This window comes from Prionailurus viverrinus, chromosome A2 (genome assembly GCF_022837055.1).
Source record: "Prionailurus viverrinus isolate Anna chromosome A2, UM_Priviv_1.0, whole genome shotgun sequence".
In the NCBI taxonomy this organism is placed as follows: domain Eukaryota; kingdom Metazoa; phylum Chordata; class Mammalia; order Carnivora; family Felidae; genus Prionailurus; species Prionailurus viverrinus.
The window spans coordinates 94,210,142-94,229,018 of record NC_062562.1 but is presented as its reverse complement, the minus strand read 5'-3'; the positions used below and the strand labels follow the sequence as shown (position 1 = coordinate 94,229,018).

Genomic DNA, 18,877 nt, shown 5'->3' with positions numbered 1-18,877 from the left:
TACTTTGAGAACCATTCATCTAAATAATTTTTATTTCCTAAACACCACCATCTCAACCATTTTTTGACAATATTCAAACTGTGTTCCTTATTCATCCATTCATTTGTTGGTTCATTCAAGTATTTATTCATTTATTTTTAAGTATTTATTTATTTTTGAGAGAGAGAGAGAGAAAGAGAGAGAGAGAGCACAAATGGGGGAGGTGCAGAGACAGAGGGAGACACAGAATCCGAAGCAGGCTCCAGGCTCTCAGCTGTCAGCACAGAGTCTGATGGGAGGTTTGAACCCACAAACCACGAGATCATGACCTGAGCCAAAGTCGGATGCTTAACCAACAGAGCCACCCAAGTGCCCCTCAACTAGTATTTATTGAGCTTTTAATATGTACCAGGCTCTGTTCTAGGTCACGAGAACCTTGTCATGAACTAGACACAGTGTCTGTTCCCATGAGTGGGGGAACCAGATGACCAGACAAACACAAGTTATATCTAAACAAGATACAATATTGGATAGTAATAAGAACTACACAAATGAAACCAAGGAAAAGGAGACAGTGATACAGGAAGAGAACTATGTTAGACAGGACAGTCAGGGAAGGTCATTATGAAGAGATGACATCTCAACATAGATGTAATGATGTAAAAGAGTTAATCATGGGAAAGGTAGAGATTTCCAGGAAGAGGGAATAGCAAGTATGACTACAATGGCTTGGACTGATATGGGTTTTAGTAATGAGACACAGCTGGATACAAATTATATTGTGATGGTCGAGCCAGCAGAATTTGCTGATAAATTGGATGTGGAATGTGAGGGAAGAGCAGTATTAAAGAAACTCCTGAGTGTCCATCTTGGATAACTGGGTGGAGATGGGAAGGAGCTTAAGATTTTATTTTTAGAACTTTATGCTTGAGATGCATTTTAGACATTCAAATAAAGTTGTCAAGAAGGTAGTTAGATGTAATATGCTGGAGATCAGGTGAAAGTTCAAGGCTAGAAATAAAATAGAAATTTGGGACACATCAATATGCTTCCAGTGTTTTATATTTAAAGCCACAAGTCTAAAGGAGATCACCCACATTGTGGGTGTAGATAGAGAAGGGGGCCAAGGAGTTGACCTTGCTAACTGAGATGATGGGAAGATGAGGAACCAGCAAAAGACACAGAGAAAGCATGGAGGAGAGAGTATGATTTCTCAGATGCCAAGTAGTGAAAATGTTTCCAGAAAGAGAGAGTCTCCAACTTGTCAAATGGTACTGGGTGAGCAAATGAGATGAGGGCTGACACTTGATCACTTGGTGATCTTGACAAAAGAGCATACAGTGGAACAGTGAGAGAGAAAGCTGTTCAGAATAGAAGCCAGAAAATGGAAGAAGAGGACCGATGACAGTAAACAGTCAATTCTCTCCAGTGACTTCTGCTTCTGGTAATGCTTGCTGAGTTATATGTACCAATACTGAGAACCACTAGAAAAACAAGCCTAATTATAAAAACTATTTGCCTGAAGGTATTGGATAGCTAACAAAAGGGTGAAGGATAATAAGTTTTTGAAGAAGAAAGAGGCCCAGAGAGACAAACCCAGCACCAAAGTCTATTTTTTAATTAGATGAGGTAGCTGAGAGGTTGCGAAACTCAACAGGATTTTTAACAGCCTCAAGAGACTGTTAGGACAAAATATGTCATCCAGAGTATGCCAAGGGAGAGAGCTAGGTAGTCACCTTCTACCAGATTTTGCATTTGAATCCCAAGGAACTGACTCTAAGTAATAAATATAAATCAAAAGTAGTTCAAGTCTGGCAGCGACTGTAGCCCAGCTTCAAATAATCTCAATTCTTAAAATGAAATTAAGGAAATCTTACATTGCTAGTGCTCTTAACTACCTGCCAGAAGAAAACATAACTTTGTTATGGAGTAAGACAACGTAATTTAAAGCCTCAAATTATTTTTACAATGTTGTAATATACAGTGTCTGGCAATCAGTAAAATAACATGTCGTATGAGGAGATAAAATGACAGGAGTGAAAACCAAGGGTGGGGGAAACTCCTAATAGTAGAAATAGACTCATAGGAGCATCATGAACTTATCTTTAGGATTCTTAATTCACTCAAGGAGATTAAGGACAGATTAGGGAATTTGACAGGAAATTGTAAACCATGAAAACAAACAAACTGAAATTCTAAAACTGAATTTACGTGGTTACGGAAATTAAAAACTCAATGGATGGGGGGCACCCGGCTGGCTCAGTCAGAAGAGCATGTGACTCTTGATGTCGGGATCATAAGTTTGAGCCCCACACTGAGTGTAGAGATTACTTAAAATAAATAAATAAACCTAAAAAAACCCTCAGTGGATGGATTTAATAACTGATTAGACAGAGTTGAAGAGAGAATTAGTGAATTATGAGATTGGTAAAAGTGATTGCCAGAATAAAGTATAGAGACGAAAGGTATGGAAAATACAAAAAGAATGTCATAAAATAGGAGCTATAGTGAGAATATTGGCATGAATAATTAGGGACCTGGAAGAAGCAGAGGAGAGAGAAAATGGGACATACGCAGTATTTGAAAAGACAATGAGAGTTTTCCAAGTCTGTTGATGAATATCAAACCACAGATGCAAGAAGCACTAAAAACCTCAACTAGGATAAGTAGAATGAAAACCACACTTAGCCCAATTATAGTAAAATTACCTAAAACTAAGACAAAAAGAAAAAGAATCATAAAGTAGCTGTAGGAAACTCATGAAGCAACAGAATGAGATTTCTCTTCTTTCATGACAACAAAGTTCTAAAAAAAATAACTCCCAGCCTAGGTTTCTTTCTTTCTTTCTTTCTTTCTTTCTTTCTTTCTTTCTTTCTTTCTTTCTAGTATTTTATTTATTTATTTGTTTGTTTGTTTATTTATTTATTTATTTATTTACTTATTTTGAGAAAGAGAGAGAGAGAGAGGGGGAGTGGCAGGAGAGAGGGAGAGAGAGAACATCCCAAGCAGGGATTCTGGCAGCATGGAGCCCAATGTGAGGACTGATCTCACCAATCATGAGATCATGACCTGAGCCCAAATCAAGAGTTGGACACTTAACTGACTGAGCCACCCAGGCACCCCTAAATGCTATCATTAAAAGCAAAGGTTACCAGATTGGATAAAAAATAATAACTGTGTGTTGCTCTCAACAGACACACCTAAAAATATGGGAAAACAGAAAAGGTACAAATAATAGGATGAGAAAATATATGACATACAAATATTAATCAAAAGAAAGCTGAATAGATTCATTAATATCAAAGTAGGCAAGTCTTTGGAGGAATTTTAAGTTTTCTGAGGAATGCGTCAAGAACTAGAGGGGGTTCAAACTATTTTATTTATTTATTTTGTAATGCTCGCATACTGACGGGAAGACTACAGCAGAGATGTGGAGACTGATGACACAGGAAAGATATATATAAGCTGTTTGAGCAGAAAAAGGGATGAGATTGGTGCTGAAACAGAAGAGTTGGCCTTAGAGACAGGGACAATGTTTTACCAAGCAGGTGCCAGGTACCAGGTGCAGGTACATTGGTAGACAGATCTTTTTAGAAGATGAGACAGTTCTCTTTTGAGTACATCTATTTCCTAACAAAACCAACCAAACAAACAAACAAAAGTAAGTTGAGTGTAGGAGGAGAGGTTATTAGGTTATTATTGTCGGAGCAGAGAGACAGCATGATACAGTTTTAACAAGAGGAAAAACAAACTGACTATGGAAATACACAAAGGCTGTAGGCTGAGGGTTGAGAGTTCATGTATCATTTGTTATCATCAATTTAAAGCAAAGCTTGTCAGTGTGGTAGTTGTATGTGTTTTCCAGACAAGTCCGTCTGGAGTGAGGATGAAGAGTAGGTGAAGAGTTTAATCTGTACTCAGGTAAAGTAAGGTAAGACGTCTGCATAGTTTCTTTTTATAAACCTACACCTTCCAGACCAAAGGAGGCCTTCGCCCCTCCCTCTGTCCTCTTACAGGTATTGGCAGTGAAGTGTTGAGAAGTTTTAGTGTTGGTTCTGCTGAAAAGCACCTCTCGGCAAACCCCATCTGACCCACAGCTGCTTGTTCTCTGAAATTAGAAGGAGGACTACTTAGCACTTTTGGTTCTCAGCTGTGGGCCTAGTTGCCAAACTTGAGAAAAGGGGAAGAACCCATTTTGAACTTCACATCATGGTTACATCTGTCTGCAGAGATAGAACAAGCATATGCACTTAGATCCTGTCTTGTGGGATCCAGCCCTAGGGCCTGGAAGGATAAATCATTCCCTTTACCTGCGGGTTCTTTCAGCGTTTCCCTTTTATTTATTTTTTTAAGTTTATTTTTTTGGGGGGAGATAGGGCAGAGAGAGAGAGGGGGAGAGAGAGAGAGAGAGAGAGAGAGAGAGAGAGAGAGAATCCCAAGCAGGCTCTGCATTGTCAGTGCAGAGCCCGATGCAGGGCTCAAACTCATGAACTGAAGTCAGAGGCTTCACTGACTGAGCCACCCAGTTGCCCCTCAGTGCCCCCTTTATGTTATCAAGATTTCCCTCCGTTACCTGAGAGACTTTGAGTAGGTTTCTGTGTTTGCGAATAAGTCATCTTTGACAAAAAGATTAGTTTCCTCTTCTGTGTTAAAAGAAGTGGTTTTCAAACTGTGCGCCTGCAGCCCGAGTTGTCACAGGGGCTTGGGAACAGGATGGAAGAAGTAACAAGGCACGGCTTCTGGTTCTACAAGCCCACTCCAACACTGACCTCTATTACACGCTGGGCTTTTGTTAGGGATTTTGCTTAAAAAGGTTGTATTAACAAAATGAAAATAGAACCTACTCTTCCAACTCTTACACTGTATAATTCCACGGTGTAAGTCCATTTATATTTATCTTTTGTGGTAATAGCTTCAAGTTACAAGACAGGGGAGGTCTGAAATCATTTCCCAGGTCATGGGCCAAGGGATCAGTAATCCCTGAGCTTAGCTTCCTGTTTCTCTGACTCTCAGATCTTGTCCAACCAGCCACTCCCTGATATGGCTGATGTGCAGGGGAGTATGGGTTCTGGAAGATCAGCAGCTTCCTCACATTACAATACCGGCACTTGTGTTTTCTTTTCCTTTTTCTCTCTCTTTAGTATTGTCCAGAAATACAAACATTTTGCTGAGGGAGCCTCATTTCAGTGAGGTCATGCCTCCGGGCAAGGGATTAGCAGCTCAGGTGATCTCATTGGTCTCTTCCAGGTCAATAACTTTACAGCTGCATGAACTGGCAACTTGTTCTTGGCACAGTTAAAGTGGGCATCCATTAATAGTTCTGGGAATGTCACATATTCACTAACAATAAACGTGAGGACCCCCTGACCAGCTGAAGAAGTAGAATTAGCTGAGAAGGGACTGAACTTCAGCCTCAGGTCATGTGTAATGGTCACAAATCAGTGATTCATTAATTTACTCAAGCACAGGATTATTTTCCACAAATGGATCAAATAATTTATTACCTCTTCAAAGGGCATCTTGAAAACACCTGGAAAAATTGGCATGAAGAAAGAGGACTTCTAATTAACCGAGTAAAATTTAACATTAAGTCCAAACTGGAAAATTTCTAACACTTGTGCTTTGAAGACCAGTTTTAGAAAAAGGAGCTACTAAAACGTGTTCATTTTCTTGGAAGACAATTCCAGAGTTAATGTTACCAATGAAAATCACATATTTTTGTTATTAATTTATATGTTTAATTTTACAGATCCTGTGCTTAATAGGCCATAATTCTTTACAGGCTTCCTCAGACATGTGGTCTATGGTCTGAAAATCAGATCAGAATCATAAATTTCTTTTGTATTGTCTTAAAACAGCATTAAATGAATTTATTATTAAAATAATAAAAAGGCATCATTTTGACGGTTTTTTTTTTTAAATGAAAGACTGTAAAATTCCTAAAGAACAAGTGCTTACAGAAAATATATCCTAGGTAGACTCCATTTTAAGTAGAAAGGAGAGCTGTGAGGAGAAAGACTTTGGGCTCCTGGCCTGCAGCTTTTCTAGGTACTGTTCTTTGTGCTTTGGCGAGACCCTGTATGACTATGCTCCACAACCATATTAATTGTATCAGAAGTTTCAAAAAAGAAAATCAGCTTATTAAAGGAACAGGGAAATACCTTCATTTCCCCCCTCCCCCATTGTCCAAAACGGTATGCCTTTCATAGTTACGTGTGTATATGCTGAAACTAAAACACCACACCGCATGCCTTGGCAACGGAGATGATTGTAAACAGCATACAACATACGGAACACACTCACAGTTTTTGTTTTGTTTTAAAAATCTTCTCTTGTAGAATTCCCTGTTCTGTTTCATGGCATCATCCATCCATCCATTCATTCATTTATACTTATTTTTAAAATTCCAGTATAACATACAGTGTTATGTTAGTTTCAGGTGTATAGTATAGTGATTCAACAATTCTATACATTACTCAGGGCTCATCACGCTAAGTGTACACTTAATTCCCTTCACCTATTTCACCCAACCCTCCCCCCAACTCCCCTTTGGCAACCACGTTTGTTCTCCATATTTAAGAGTCTGTTTTTATGTCTGACTCTTTTTCTTTGTTCGTTTGCTTTCTTAGTTTCCACATGTGAGTGAAATAATATGGTATTTCTCTTTGACTTATTTCACTTAGCAGTATACCCTCCAGATTGCATCCACTGCAAATTGTTTTAAGTCGCAAGATTTCATTCTTTTTTATGGCTGAGTAATATGTCCTTGTATATATGTATGCCACATCTTTATCATCTGTGGATGGACACTTGGGTTGCTTCTACACCTTGGCTATTGTAAATAATACCATGGCCCCATTCTTTAAGTCATCCATGCTAACCAAATCCTAGAATTCCCATTCTAAATACCTTCTCCTCCCTCACTCCTCATATTCTATTGGTAATGAATTCCTGCAAATTCTGTCTTCCTATCATGTGTCATTAACTCTCCTATCTATCCTCTCAGTAACAATCTTCATTTAAAAAAATTACTATCTTTGTAATATTGTGGATTGTTTCCTAAGCTGCAGCCACCATGATGTCTTGTTGCCAGAAGGCTGGAGCTCAAGTTCTTCCTCTCAGTCCTGGAGATGCTGCCACTATGCCATCACGAAATGCAGTTGAGAGGGCAAGCACTTGATTGATGCATCCCAGGGCTGCTTGGTAAGGGTATGACATGTATCATATGCTTAGTTAAGTGAACCATTGTTATATCCCCCTGAAGGATCTGCTTTGCAATTCTAGAGCCCTAAATTCCTTCTTCTCTAATGGTGAATTATTTCTCAAGGGCACTACTTTCTGCTGTTTCCAATTGTGCCACTCTGAACTCTTCTTCACTATCTGCAGACATAGATCTGTTTCTGTAAGTCTGAATCTCAATAGTGCATAGAACTCAAATTTATACTCCAGAAGCCTCCTTGGTCCCCATGTAATAATACAGAATAGTCCTTTGTAACAGAATATTTTTTTTTTTAAATGAACACTCAGTGAATGTACTATTTTCCTAATTTGTATCTTTAGCATTAGTTCTGTTGTTTTTAATCATAACAAATCGTTTATCTACATAAAAGATATGGTTGGTGGTTAGTTTTGCTAATTATAAAAAACCTGTGAAGTACAGTCAATTGGGTTGCAGAGTCCTGAGAGCAGATGTCTACAGCTCTCTGAGGAACAGGTTCAAGGTTTTACCAGTGTATTATGTTCAACTGAGTTCTACGTAACTCATATAGAGAAGAGTGAATTTACTTTTTCTCCTGGAGAGCCTGAGCTTTATTTTGCCTGGACATATATCTGATATTATTCTGTTTCTTTACTTGTATAGACAGAATCTGTGTTTTTTTGTGTTTGTTGTTTCATGAATAACACCCAGTTACAGGAAAAGGAACTTCTTTTTGAATTTTTTTTTTACTTTTGAGAGAAAGAGGAGAGAGAAAGCATGCACATGAGTGGGGTGGGAAAGGGGAGAGAGAGAGAGAGAGAGAGAGAGAGAGAGAGAGAGAGAGAGAGAGAGTCTCAAGCAGGTTCCATGTTCAGTGCGGAGCCCCACATGGGACTTGATTCCATGATCCTGGGATCATGACCTGAACTGCATTCAAGAGTCACATACTTAACTGATGAGCCACCCAGGCACTACAGGAAAATGAAACTTCTTTAATAACAATCATAAATACTAGATATACTTGCATGGTAGATTCAGATAATACATTTTTTAATGGCTCATGATATCTTTTAGTGAGTAGTAAGGACTTGTACTTCATGGCCTTTTGTTATTTATAAATATGCTCTACATTCTGACAAATCAGATGCGATTGTTTTATTATGGTTAGTTCTACTGAACATAGAGAATGTGCTGAAGATTATTTTATTTATTGCTTTGAATCAAACTACAAAGAACTACAGATATTTCAAACTCATGACTCATAACCAAAGAGATACATGAAGACCCTCAGGTGGTCATTTTATTAAACAAATACAAATTTGAAATGTTTATGGTAAAATACATCAGTATCAAACAAAAATGTTTGTAAACAGTAGTTCTACAACTGGGAAGACATCTTGGTTTTATTAATTTTGGTGACATCTTCCCAACCATGTCTAATCTTTAGTATCTTCTTCCTCAAGCATGGCAGGAATAGTATGGCTTTACAAATCAGGACAACAATTGGAAGGAAAACAGCGATCATAAAAGTTGGAGGTGTATACCATATAAATTGTTTTATATCTACCCATTTATTCCAGGCGAAAATCAATGCATGTATAGTGCCCAGCAGAAGGCAAACAATTCCTAGCTTGCTCTGCAAAAGAAAAAAAAAGATTATGTTGGTGGGATTGGTTCAGTAAGAGTTTATTTTTTCTGACCTTTTCTGGATATATTCTGCTGCTTGGCAATTCTTTCATTCACCTGTGTTTATTTCCCTATCATATTTGTCAATAATGTCCACTCACATCTTTCCATTCTTTTCACATATCCCCGCCTTACTTTGGGTAATGTCTTTGCCCCCAGGTTATTTAAGAGAATCCACAATCAATCTCCTCTCAGTCTCAGCCAATCAATAACACTGTCTTCCTTTTCTCCACATTTTTTTCATTTGTCTTATGACATTTATTTGATGGCGCTTTGTCTCTTGAGCATTTGCCTTCATTCTATCAAGAGACATCTAAGATCAGGGACTCTTACTCATCACAGGGTCCCTGCAGAGTCAACACAATGATTTGTGCATTTTGGGTGCTCAGTAAATATTAATGGGTTGACTGAAGATTAGTGCAAAAATCAATTTGGTATTAGTGATCTTTACCAATTATGAAAGCAACTAAAGTAAGTGACTCTGATTTTGGTACATGGATACTAAAGTGAATAAACTTGGCCCATGTTAAAAATCAAACATCCTGATAAAGTAGAAAAACACCAACAATTATTTCCACTGTTTGAACAACACACAGAGACGTGAAGATGTGAAGAAAATTTTCAACTTGCACTGGGATACCCGGCACTATCCAGAAAAAGTTGCTTAAAAACAGTTGTTCACCTACGTAATTTTATGGCATTCTGACAATAGCTTTTCCAGATAAGTTTTGACTTCAATTCATTTTACTGGAAATGGTCATTAGCCTGCCAGAATGAATCCAACTCACAATTATTCAGCAGTAAGCACTCTTAAGCCCCAACGAATACAATCAAATAGCTAAGTTTATATTTTCAAATATAAATCTCCAAGGTAAATCATGCAGTAACTAGTTCTTGAATTGTAAATGAAAAGTTTCTAGGTTATTAATTGAAAAATACATGTGATTGGTTGAAGATCAAGTTAACCAAGTATGTACTGTATTCTTATTATGGGTTAGGTATTGTGTACATAGTGGGAATGGGCTGGAATGTCAAGATGCAGTGTGTGAATTCCTAATTAAATCTGAGAAGCGATGCTCAGCATATGTGTGACAGGCAGAGCAAATGTAAGAAGAAAGTTATTTAATGAGGAATGGAGAACTCTAATGCCTATCATGCTGAGCCTACAAAATCAGCAAACACTGTGCTTGGAAAATGTGGTGCCATTTCTAAGCTCCACTGGAAAAATTCAGATGGAGACATATTTTCCAACCTCATCAGATGTCCTGATAAAGTGTCTGTAGAAGTATATGTATAGACCTGTAGAAGAGATAGTGGGGAATGTCTGACTTTGTGGGAATTTCCAAAAATGCCCACCCATAAAAGCTAAAGCAATATACTTTAAAAAATCTTGGCAATGCCTGTGACTAAATTAAATGTAGTCCTTTGACTCTGGTCAGACATGAATCCCCCCTGTGAATTCTGGCACATCGCTCTTCTTAGGGTGTAATCTACCACTAGCAGATTAACCTCAGTAAATCTGAGACAGTTTTGAATTACAAGAATACAGAAACTTCCAGTGAGAGAGCTACATGAAATGGAAGTTGGAAAAAGCAGCCTTTAAAATTAGATATTAGAATATCTTCGGTAGATAAAACTACATATTTCAAGGAGGGATGCTTTTTTATGGATAGTACCAAGCTGTGTAACTTAAAAGGCATAAATAAAATCAGGGGACAGGCAAAAGAATATTTTCATTTTGGGGGAACTTAAAAACTGTGGATATTAAATTCCTAAAATATCACCTTTGTAGTTAGTAGGTGAATAGAAAATTGTCTAACAAGTTTCAAATGTTAGAATATTTTTCTTCGAGTAATGCCTTTTTATTTATGTCTAGAAAACACTTCTATTTAGAAGCAACAGGGAAAAATGATTGGAGAGCACGTTATTGATTGGAACAAGTGTGGGATTTTTGCTATTGGAAAACCATCTGTTACTTTTTTATGGTGTAAAGTCAATATACTTGATGATATTATAAGCACAAAAAGATTTGCCTCTCTGAGGGGCCAGAGTTCTTTTATATATAATTTACCTGGATATAGTGAAACTCTCTCCATGTCAGAGAGTCGCTCACAGATGGAATAGATGTCACAGCTAACAGAGCCAGTATGGCGAGTGCCACAATTCCCAGAGACACATAAATTTCCATTCTCCAAACATCATGCTCAATCCAGGCATCTTCTTTATTTTGTTGGACCTACCAGAGGGTAAAAAGAGGAAGGGCATGCAAACAACATTGGTTTCTGGCAGATGAGCCTCCTTCTTTCTACATTCCGTCTATGACGGGAGGGCCTACTAACTTGGAGCCTCCACAAATCTGTGACTTTTTTTTGCATTCCTCTAAGTGAAGTGACATAGGAGACATCAGTCTCTTTCCTTGAATGCAACATTTACATAATCTGTTTTATTAATTTACGTAATAGTTATTTGATGCTTAGAATTGTAATGTGCATGCTTGTGTGGTGAAGAACAATTAGAGTTACAAAGTAATCTCATGAGGGTGGCAGAAGGTTGCTGTGTGGCCCAGTCCATGAACAAAACACGTATTTATGTTGTTCAAATTGTAGTTTACTATTTTCAACTGAAAAAAAAAAATCCTCAGTGTAAAACTATTTATAACAAGCCCCAATGAAGAGTTACACTAAAACACTTAAAAATGCAGATTACATTCCCAGCACAGCATTTCAAGACAGGTTTGGGGTATTGATATTAAAATAAGATAGAATTAATCTGTAGATGACTTAGACTTTTTAGTTTAGTGATATTATCAATATTGTCACCTACCTGTTGATATGCCCAGTTTAGCAACTTGTATCTGTAGGATCGCCTCATTGGATAGGATAAACTATAGATCGCATGCAGTACAGCAAAAAAGAAACTGAGAAGCCCAAATTGTTTTCTTGTTAACATCCATCTATCCAACCAATGTGGAAATTTCTTATATTTGGTTCCATTATGAAGCTGTACAACTGCTGCTATCACACCTGGCAAATAAACCAGTGCCAAGAGGGTGATGGAAACCATTGGCAAGACTTTGTTGATGACCAGGATTGGAATTTTATAAAAATAATGTTGATGGGAAGTTACAAAAGGGTGAATTATTTCCCTCAGAAGAGTGTAAAGAAAAGTCAGAGATGATACGATAGCAGCAATTTTAATTGGCAAGCGCCACTTTGGAAAGAGATCCTGTTTGTGTTGAAGCTCCGCGGGGCAATCAAATTCATCAAAATGGGTTGTTTGGTGCGTGTGCAAAGGCACAGGTCTTTTTAGCATGCTGGTCTCGCCTGAGTCCTTATTCTACAATAGAAAGAAAATAAACATTTAAAAATTAAACAAAATAATGGGATTTCCTTTCAACTAATTACTTATTTTGCTCATTGTGCTTATTTGTAAAAAAGGACATTCAGAACCTTGCTTTTGGATACTGGTTAGCTGAAGATGTCATAGTCCTATGTCCTGATCAAAGGTAGACTTAGCTATGTTAGGTTTCTCCATTATAAATTTAAAAAAAATTTTTATTTATTTATTTTTTGAAAGAGAGAGAGAGAGAGAGAGAGAGAGCATAAGTGGGGAAGGGCAGAGAGGGGGAGAGAGAATCCCAAGCAGGCTCTGCACTGCCAGCATAGAACCCAACACGGGGCTCGATCTCACGAACTGTGAGGTCATGACCCAAGCCGAAACCAAGAGTTGGATTCTTAACCTACTGAGCCACCCACATGCCTCTAGGGTTCTCCATTAGTTTCTGTTACTCATTTTTCTGTAAGACAGAAGGATACATGCTTTAAGACCGAAGATATCTCCATTAAAGCTCACACCATTGTGTTTCTATTTTGAGGGCACCAAAGAATAGAATAATGTAAGTGGGAAACTGAAATTGAAAAACTTAAAAAAAACTTCAGGAATCCTTGGTAAAAATAATACTTGTAGGTTACATAGATAGTTGTATTTGTTTTATAATATTTTTATTGGTTACTGGGCAACTCTCCACAAAGAATTAAAGAGTGAATTCTTCATTAAGTCAAGTACAAAGGATCAAGAAGAATACAGTCATTACAATTATGAAAATATCTAATTTCCATCATGATATACTTTGATTTTATATTTCTAAAATATCTCATTTGTGTAATTAGTGATTGTCAACTACTCTATCAGAAGGTGCAAAGTTTATATAAGTAGTTAAATCCCATAGGGATGATCTATTTCCTAATAAAGTTATACTTCTTTACCCAGTTGCATTTCTAAGCAGTCAACAACTCAAAAGAAGAATGCTTTGAATATTTGGTCATTTCCCCAACTGACTGATACACCAGCAAGGTAAAACAAAACAAAACAAAACAAAACAAAACAAAACAAAACAACACAACACTTCTAAATAAGAACTTAGAATGTTTCATATTGTATTGCTTTAATTAATAAATTTACTTTTTCACCCAGTATGTTATTTCTCATTTCTTAGAGCTCTATATGTAGAACCATAAAATTTTAGTGCTCAAAATATTAGTCATGATCTTGTTCATTTCCTCATTTTATGCAGAATAACCTTAATTCACATAGTTCTCTATCATTTTTAGTGTTTAAAAGTAGCCTCTTGCCATTTCACTTTTACTTTCAGTGATAAATCACTGTTACATCCAATGCTTTTTCCAGGTGCTCCATTTAGAAGGGAGTTGAGCATGATACAGCTTCTGTCATCTCTGCATGTTAAAACAATCTAAGTACAGTTGACTGAGATCAATTTTCTGGTTAACGATGAAGATTTATAGAACAGCAGGTAAGATGGTTAACTTGAAAAATGAAGATGATTTTATTTTATGCACACTTATTTTATAGAATGTGTGGTAGTACTATCTTATTATTCCCATTAAAATAATTAACAAAAATAATATAAATAAGTAACACTAATATAATTATTATATGTACTATTTTTCCTATTAAAATAATTAAGGTAAAATAATTTCTGTAACAACTGCAGGCAATACCATTTAGAAAGGTGAAAAGGGTTTGGAACAAAAAATTTCCAACACTTTTTCAGTCGAGTAATGTAAGGTGGCACAAAAGCGGGACAAATGATTCTTATTCCAAAATGGAATTTATTTGTTTAAATGGTGAATCATCAATTAACTTGATGATCTCTTGGTAAGCTGCCATAATACCTATGGAAAAAAAAATGCATGCTCACAAAATTACTGTTATATGGGCACTGGTGACTCTTTCTACAAATTTAGACCCATAGTATGTTAGAAGGAATTGGAAGGGCCTTGGAGATGAACTAGTCCAACTCTCTCATTTTATTGAAAAACCAAGACCCAGGATTTTCAGTGACTTATTTGAGGTTATTCAACTAAGTCCATGACAAGTCAATCAAGGTAGACTTTCTCTTACATACCACGCTATACCTTCACCCATCACAATATCAGTGACAGGAATCAGAATCAAGATATCAGGCAGCTAGGGTGAAAATCACTTTTACAACCCTAGGAGATGGAGGACAGCATTAAAGTCATGTTTCTAGATTTTAATTAATTATTATTATTATATTACCAAATAATCATCTTCTTCTAGATTTCTCCTAGGTTTCATTGTCCAAGGTTCTTGGTTTGTAATGTCTTGTCTGTTCTCCATTAATTCTGTAAAATAGAATTGCTTCAGCCACCTATGAAAACACAATTATCTTCTTTGAGTCTAATGTTGGATAGATAGGGCAATATGAAAAATTTACTCACATTAGGACGAGAGTGGCCTAGAAAGTATAATTAAAATACAGATAGTGACTGATTTACTATTTAACCTCACATAATCTGTAAGAATCTCAAACTAGTGCCCTTGTGTCAACAGTAACTGCTTTTCTTTGTTGACTATTGGTGCAATGAGTGACAAACATGTCTATAGGGAATTCAAAGAGTCAGATGTCACCTTTTATTTTAGGAGAAGTTGACTCCTGGTGGTCATTTCGAGGAAAGCCAACTCTGCTCAAAGGTAAATAGAATTAGGAATGCTTTTTTTTTTTTTTTTTTTTTTTGAGGCACAATGCTATCAGTAGAGGTTGGAATTGGCTGATGTAAGATTATCCTTTAGGAAGTTGGGTTGAATAGACTTTTGGGGTTGATACTGGAATCTGAAATAATTAAATGACTTTATGGGGACAATGTATTCTGAGGTTCAGACAGTAAACAGAACAGATGCTTTTGGAAAGGTGGACCCTGATAGTGGCATAAAGGACCAAAAGCTGTATGTTCAGAGTGTCATTTTATCATTGGAGTAACAGGTTGGTTTTTGTAGGTAAGACATGAACTGTTAGTATATTTCCACAGGGGTTGTTGAATCGTGTTCAATCATTGACATGCTAATTCTCCAAACTTCCTGCCTGACAAAAGAATCTCTTTCTTAACACCCTTCACAGGTCCTCCTCAGGCTTGGGGTGGCATTATTATTATTATTATTATTTTTTAAGGAAGAGAAACAGTACAATATTATTCACTGTTTTTTATTAGTTTTAAATTTATTTCTGAGGACTACCTCACCAATTTGCACTTCAATGAGAAAAACAGATTAGATATACAACAACTTGGCTGACAGAAACATTCCAAGTGTTCCTGAATTTTAGACCACCTATAATACTTTATTAAGTGCAAAGTTGTTTCCAGGAGTAGCTTAAAATACTTTAAACATTCTCCAACTTTTATTTATTAAAAAAAATTTCTTTTAATGTTTTTATTTATTTTTGAAGGAGAGAGAGACAGAGCATGAGCGGGGGAGGAGCAGGAAGAGAGGGAGACAGAATTTGAAGCAGGCTCCAGGCTCTAGGCTGTCAGCACAGAGCCTGATGTGGGGCTCAAACTCACGAACTGTGAGATCATGACCTGAGCCGAAGTCACATGCTTAACCGACTGAGCCACCCAGGCGCCCGCATTCTCCAACTTTTAAAGGTTTGCTTTTCTCAAAAAATAAAGAGGAGCCATCTTTATATAATGCCAACCATTTGCCTTTGTTGAAGTGCTCTGAGAACATTTTCCATATATTATCTATCTTGAAAATTTGCAGTGTTCATGCTGAGGATATTTGTTTTGTTCTGCCCACATTTTCTCCATTTGGAGAAATGGCCCTCCTTTGGCATATGACTCAGTCCTGGCTAATCACAGTTCGCTGTTCCCTTGATGGCACTGATTGACTTACAGATGGCATACAACCATAGTTGAATTATTAGAGTCCCTCTCTGATATTTATATATGGAAGTGGAAGATAAAGAGATGTCTTTAACATGTTTTTAAGTTGGGATGATTGAAGCCTTCTATGCTTTCTTCTACAAGCCATAAGGAGGAAGATATCTTCAACAGAACAGGAGAAAGCCAACACACGAAAGTACAAGCAAGAAATAGGGAAAGACACAGAAGAGTCCTGGTGATATATTTTAAGTATTTAGAGTTCCGGAGACCAGATAATGAATTTTTCAGTCACACAAGCCAATACTTTTCCTTTTTTGCTTTAGTTTCAATAGGGTATCTATCGCTGGCATTTTAAAGACTCCTGAGTAAAGCATATGCCAATCATCAGATATTTATGGAACTCAACTTTATAATAGACACTGAGGAAAAAGAAATGAGACTTTATGTCTGTTCTGGAGGAGCTCACAGTTATTTCCTTAATAAATATTATTCCAAATCATTTAGTGATTTAACCAACATTATAGAGTACTCTGGGAGGTGGGTGTGTGTCTACGAATAAGAATAGAAGTTTTATCTACTGTAATCAAACAAAATATAATGCACTACGTTTAGATGTTTTAACTCTGAATTGTAGGATGGCAAAGATGTTAACACACAAATCTACACTTATTCAATATAAACTCATTAATTCTATTGTGAACAATAATATTAGGCAGTGGGAATGTGAAGTTAAATGAGATGGAGCCTCTGCTCTCAAAACCTCAAAGTCTAGGAGAGAGGGCAGAAATTTCAACAACTAACCGCATGGTAATGCAATGAATTCTAAAGGAAGGCAGTTTTATAGACAGATTGTGGCACGGAAAGCGTGAGGGCTCTCTTGCAGACCTGGTCCTGGGGCGTCAAGCAAGTTGGCAGCATTTGCTGAGTGAGGGCCACTTCATACAGAATCTGGGTGAAAAGGCAAAGTGGCCTTGGAGAAGTATCCACCCATTCATCTGCACTGTAGGAAGACCATACTGAAGAGCAAGGCCAAGGAAAAGTCCAGGGCAGTGAGGGAGCCTGTTGGCTCTGTGGTCCACAGTTAGATTTGTGCCAGAAACCAAGAAAATAAAATACCAGTCAAATCAAATATGTTGGTTTCCATCAGACATTAACCAAATGTATAATTTAAATTCTACAGTAAAATCTTTTCATGAAAGAAAAAAAAAAAACCCAGGAAACTACATAGTGTTCAGATGTTTGGAACTCCAGATTTGACCCAAAGTTCTCTAACTTTCGTCCCATTTAAAAAGCAAAACATATTTTTGATGCGACTGTTCTGTTTTGCTGTACCAGGATGGCTGCTGACCTGATGTTCCTGCTAAATATTGACACAGCCCAACTGACTCATGTTTTTGTCAAAGAGTTTAGAATATGAAGAAACTGGATGACTAGAATACAATATGAATTGCTTTGCATTTCCAAACCTTCTAAACTTTCAAGCATATACTTGTTTCACCACATTTAACTATGTAAAGAGAAGATGTTTTTTTCACTGGGCTGGTTTTTTTTCTTTCTTTCTTTTTTTTTTAAAGCATTGCTTAATATCTGTGTTAAATAAATCTTAGTCAATGTCAGGATATTGTGGGATTTTTTTTTTTTTTTTTAATACAGGGAAAGAAATTTAGAAGTGTTTGTAAATGTTTATGTCTATAAACCCCTTCTGGTGGGTTTGACCCATGACATATATGAAGCCTTGATCCACTATTTGGAGAGAACTTGAATCTCAAACCAGATCCTGAAAGAGTAGGACTAATGTTCCCAGAACTTAAAATGAAAACTTCCTGTTACTAGGAAACCTGAAGTCAAGTCACACGATTTTAAGCACTATGTACCATTCATCAATGCTATGCAAACCCGCCGCGATTTTGCCAAGCTGGAAAACTTGCCATCAGAACCCAACCGAAGGACAAACTTAATAACCCATCATACTCCCCAAGCCCCTAGCGAAAAGACTTCCTCGTGAGTCCCTGGCTCCCAGCCCCTGGACCGGCCACAACGGAGCAGTGTGCTCCGGGGAGAGCTAGGCAGGAGGGCAGCGCGTCCTGGAGCCGCGCATAAGGGAAGAATTGAGCTACACTCGCCCCGGAGCGCCTCCGCCCCAGGGCTGGGAGGCTTGCAACCCGCTACACCTTCCCGAGAATGGGAGCCCGCGCCCGCCCTCCCAGGGGCACCCGGAGACGGGGAGCAAGCGGCGAGCTGGGACGATTCTAGGGACTCACCCGCTTCTAGGCGCAACCGTCCGGACGGTAAGTTGCGGCGCAACTGCTGCGGAGAAGTGCCAGCCCCACGCGGCGTCCAAGCCCTGGGAGTCCAAAGCCTGCACTCTGGCTGCAGACCCCGCCTCCGTGTCAGTGCCCCGTCCAGCGCCACCTGCAGGTGCCTGGAGTCCGCGCGGCTCCTTGGAGTGGCATTCCTCGGAGGTTCCAGAGACCCAATCAAGGGTATCCCCACATTGCAACCTGGCTGCTCCCAATTTTCTTTCAAATGGCCCTGTCTCCTGCCTCAGGTCGGCTCCTCGGCCTCCCACTTTGGTTAATCTAAGTAACGAACACTGGTGTAATTCTTTGGAGCAGTGGTGCTCAAACTTTAATGCGTATCACCTGCAGGCCTTGCTAACACACAGATTGGGGCCTCCCTCAGGGTTTCCTGATCCGCAAGTCTGGGCTGGGACCCGAGTTTCCGCATTTCTAACAAGTTCCCAGGTGATGCTGGAGCACTCTCAGATCACACTATGACATGGACTGCTTTAGAGCTTAGCTAGTCCATTTAA

General features: G+C 38.0%; 2 protein-coding genes across 6 annotated transcripts in view; one reads left to right on the top strand and one right to left on the bottom strand.

Annotated features, from left to right (window-relative positions):
* The window catches only part of FAM237B (family with sequence similarity 237 member B), a 165,878-nt gene extending 147,714 nt beyond the window's left edge, over positions 1 to 18,164 (top strand). For 2 of the 3 annotated variants that reach the window (XR_007146486.1, XR_007146484.1), the window contains 4 exons: positions 7,044 to 7,182; positions 13,550 to 13,673; positions 14,828 to 14,878; positions 17,401 to 18,164. The gene's annotated coding sequence lies outside the window, so the exon portion shown is untranslated. Of the gene's footprint in view, positions 1 to 7,043; positions 7,183 to 13,549; positions 13,674 to 14,827; positions 14,879 to 15,629; positions 15,656 to 17,400 lie in introns of those variants that run through there. The other variant, XR_007146487.1, reaches the window with a different exon arrangement.
* On the bottom strand, positions 8,452 to 18,449 carry STEAP1 (STEAP family member 1). 3 transcript variants are annotated; one of them, XM_047831077.1, is made up of 5 exons: positions 18,327 to 18,449; positions 14,444 to 14,529; positions 11,687 to 12,199; positions 10,935 to 11,099; positions 8,452 to 8,813 (listed from the first exon to the last, which is right to left on the bottom strand). In XM_047831077.1, exons 2-5 carry the CDS (start codon positions 14,522 to 14,524, stop codon positions 8,556 to 8,558), a joined length of 1,017 nt encoding a protein of 338 aa, XP_047687033.1. In that variant the 5' UTR covers positions 14,525 to 14,529; positions 18,327 to 18,449; the 3' UTR covers positions 8,452 to 8,555. The 3 variants fall into 3 exon arrangements, with proteins under 3 accessions (XP_047687033.1, XP_047687048.1, XP_047687041.1); XM_047831092.1 differs by having other exon boundaries at positions 14,444 to 14,555; positions 18,327 to 18,447; XM_047831085.1 differs by lacking the exon at positions 14,444 to 14,529 and having other exon boundaries at positions 18,327 to 18,445.
* Positions 18,450 to 18,877: the final 428 nt, after the last annotated feature.

Excerpts from the sequence above, each read along its gene's own strand:
- STEAP1 (XM_047831077.1), bottom strand. The coding sequence starts at position 14,524 with ATGGAGAACAGACAAGACATTACAAACCAAGAACCTTGGACAATGAAA. Across the intron at positions 12,200-14,443 it reads TAGAAGAAGATGATTATTTG|AATAAGGACTCAGGCGAGAC; the intron begins GTAATATAATAA and ends TTTCTATTGTAG. Across the intron at positions 11,100-11,686 it reads TAAACTGGGCATATCAACAG|GTCCAACAAAATAAAGAAGA; the intron begins GTAGGTGACAAT and ends ACCCTCTGGTAG.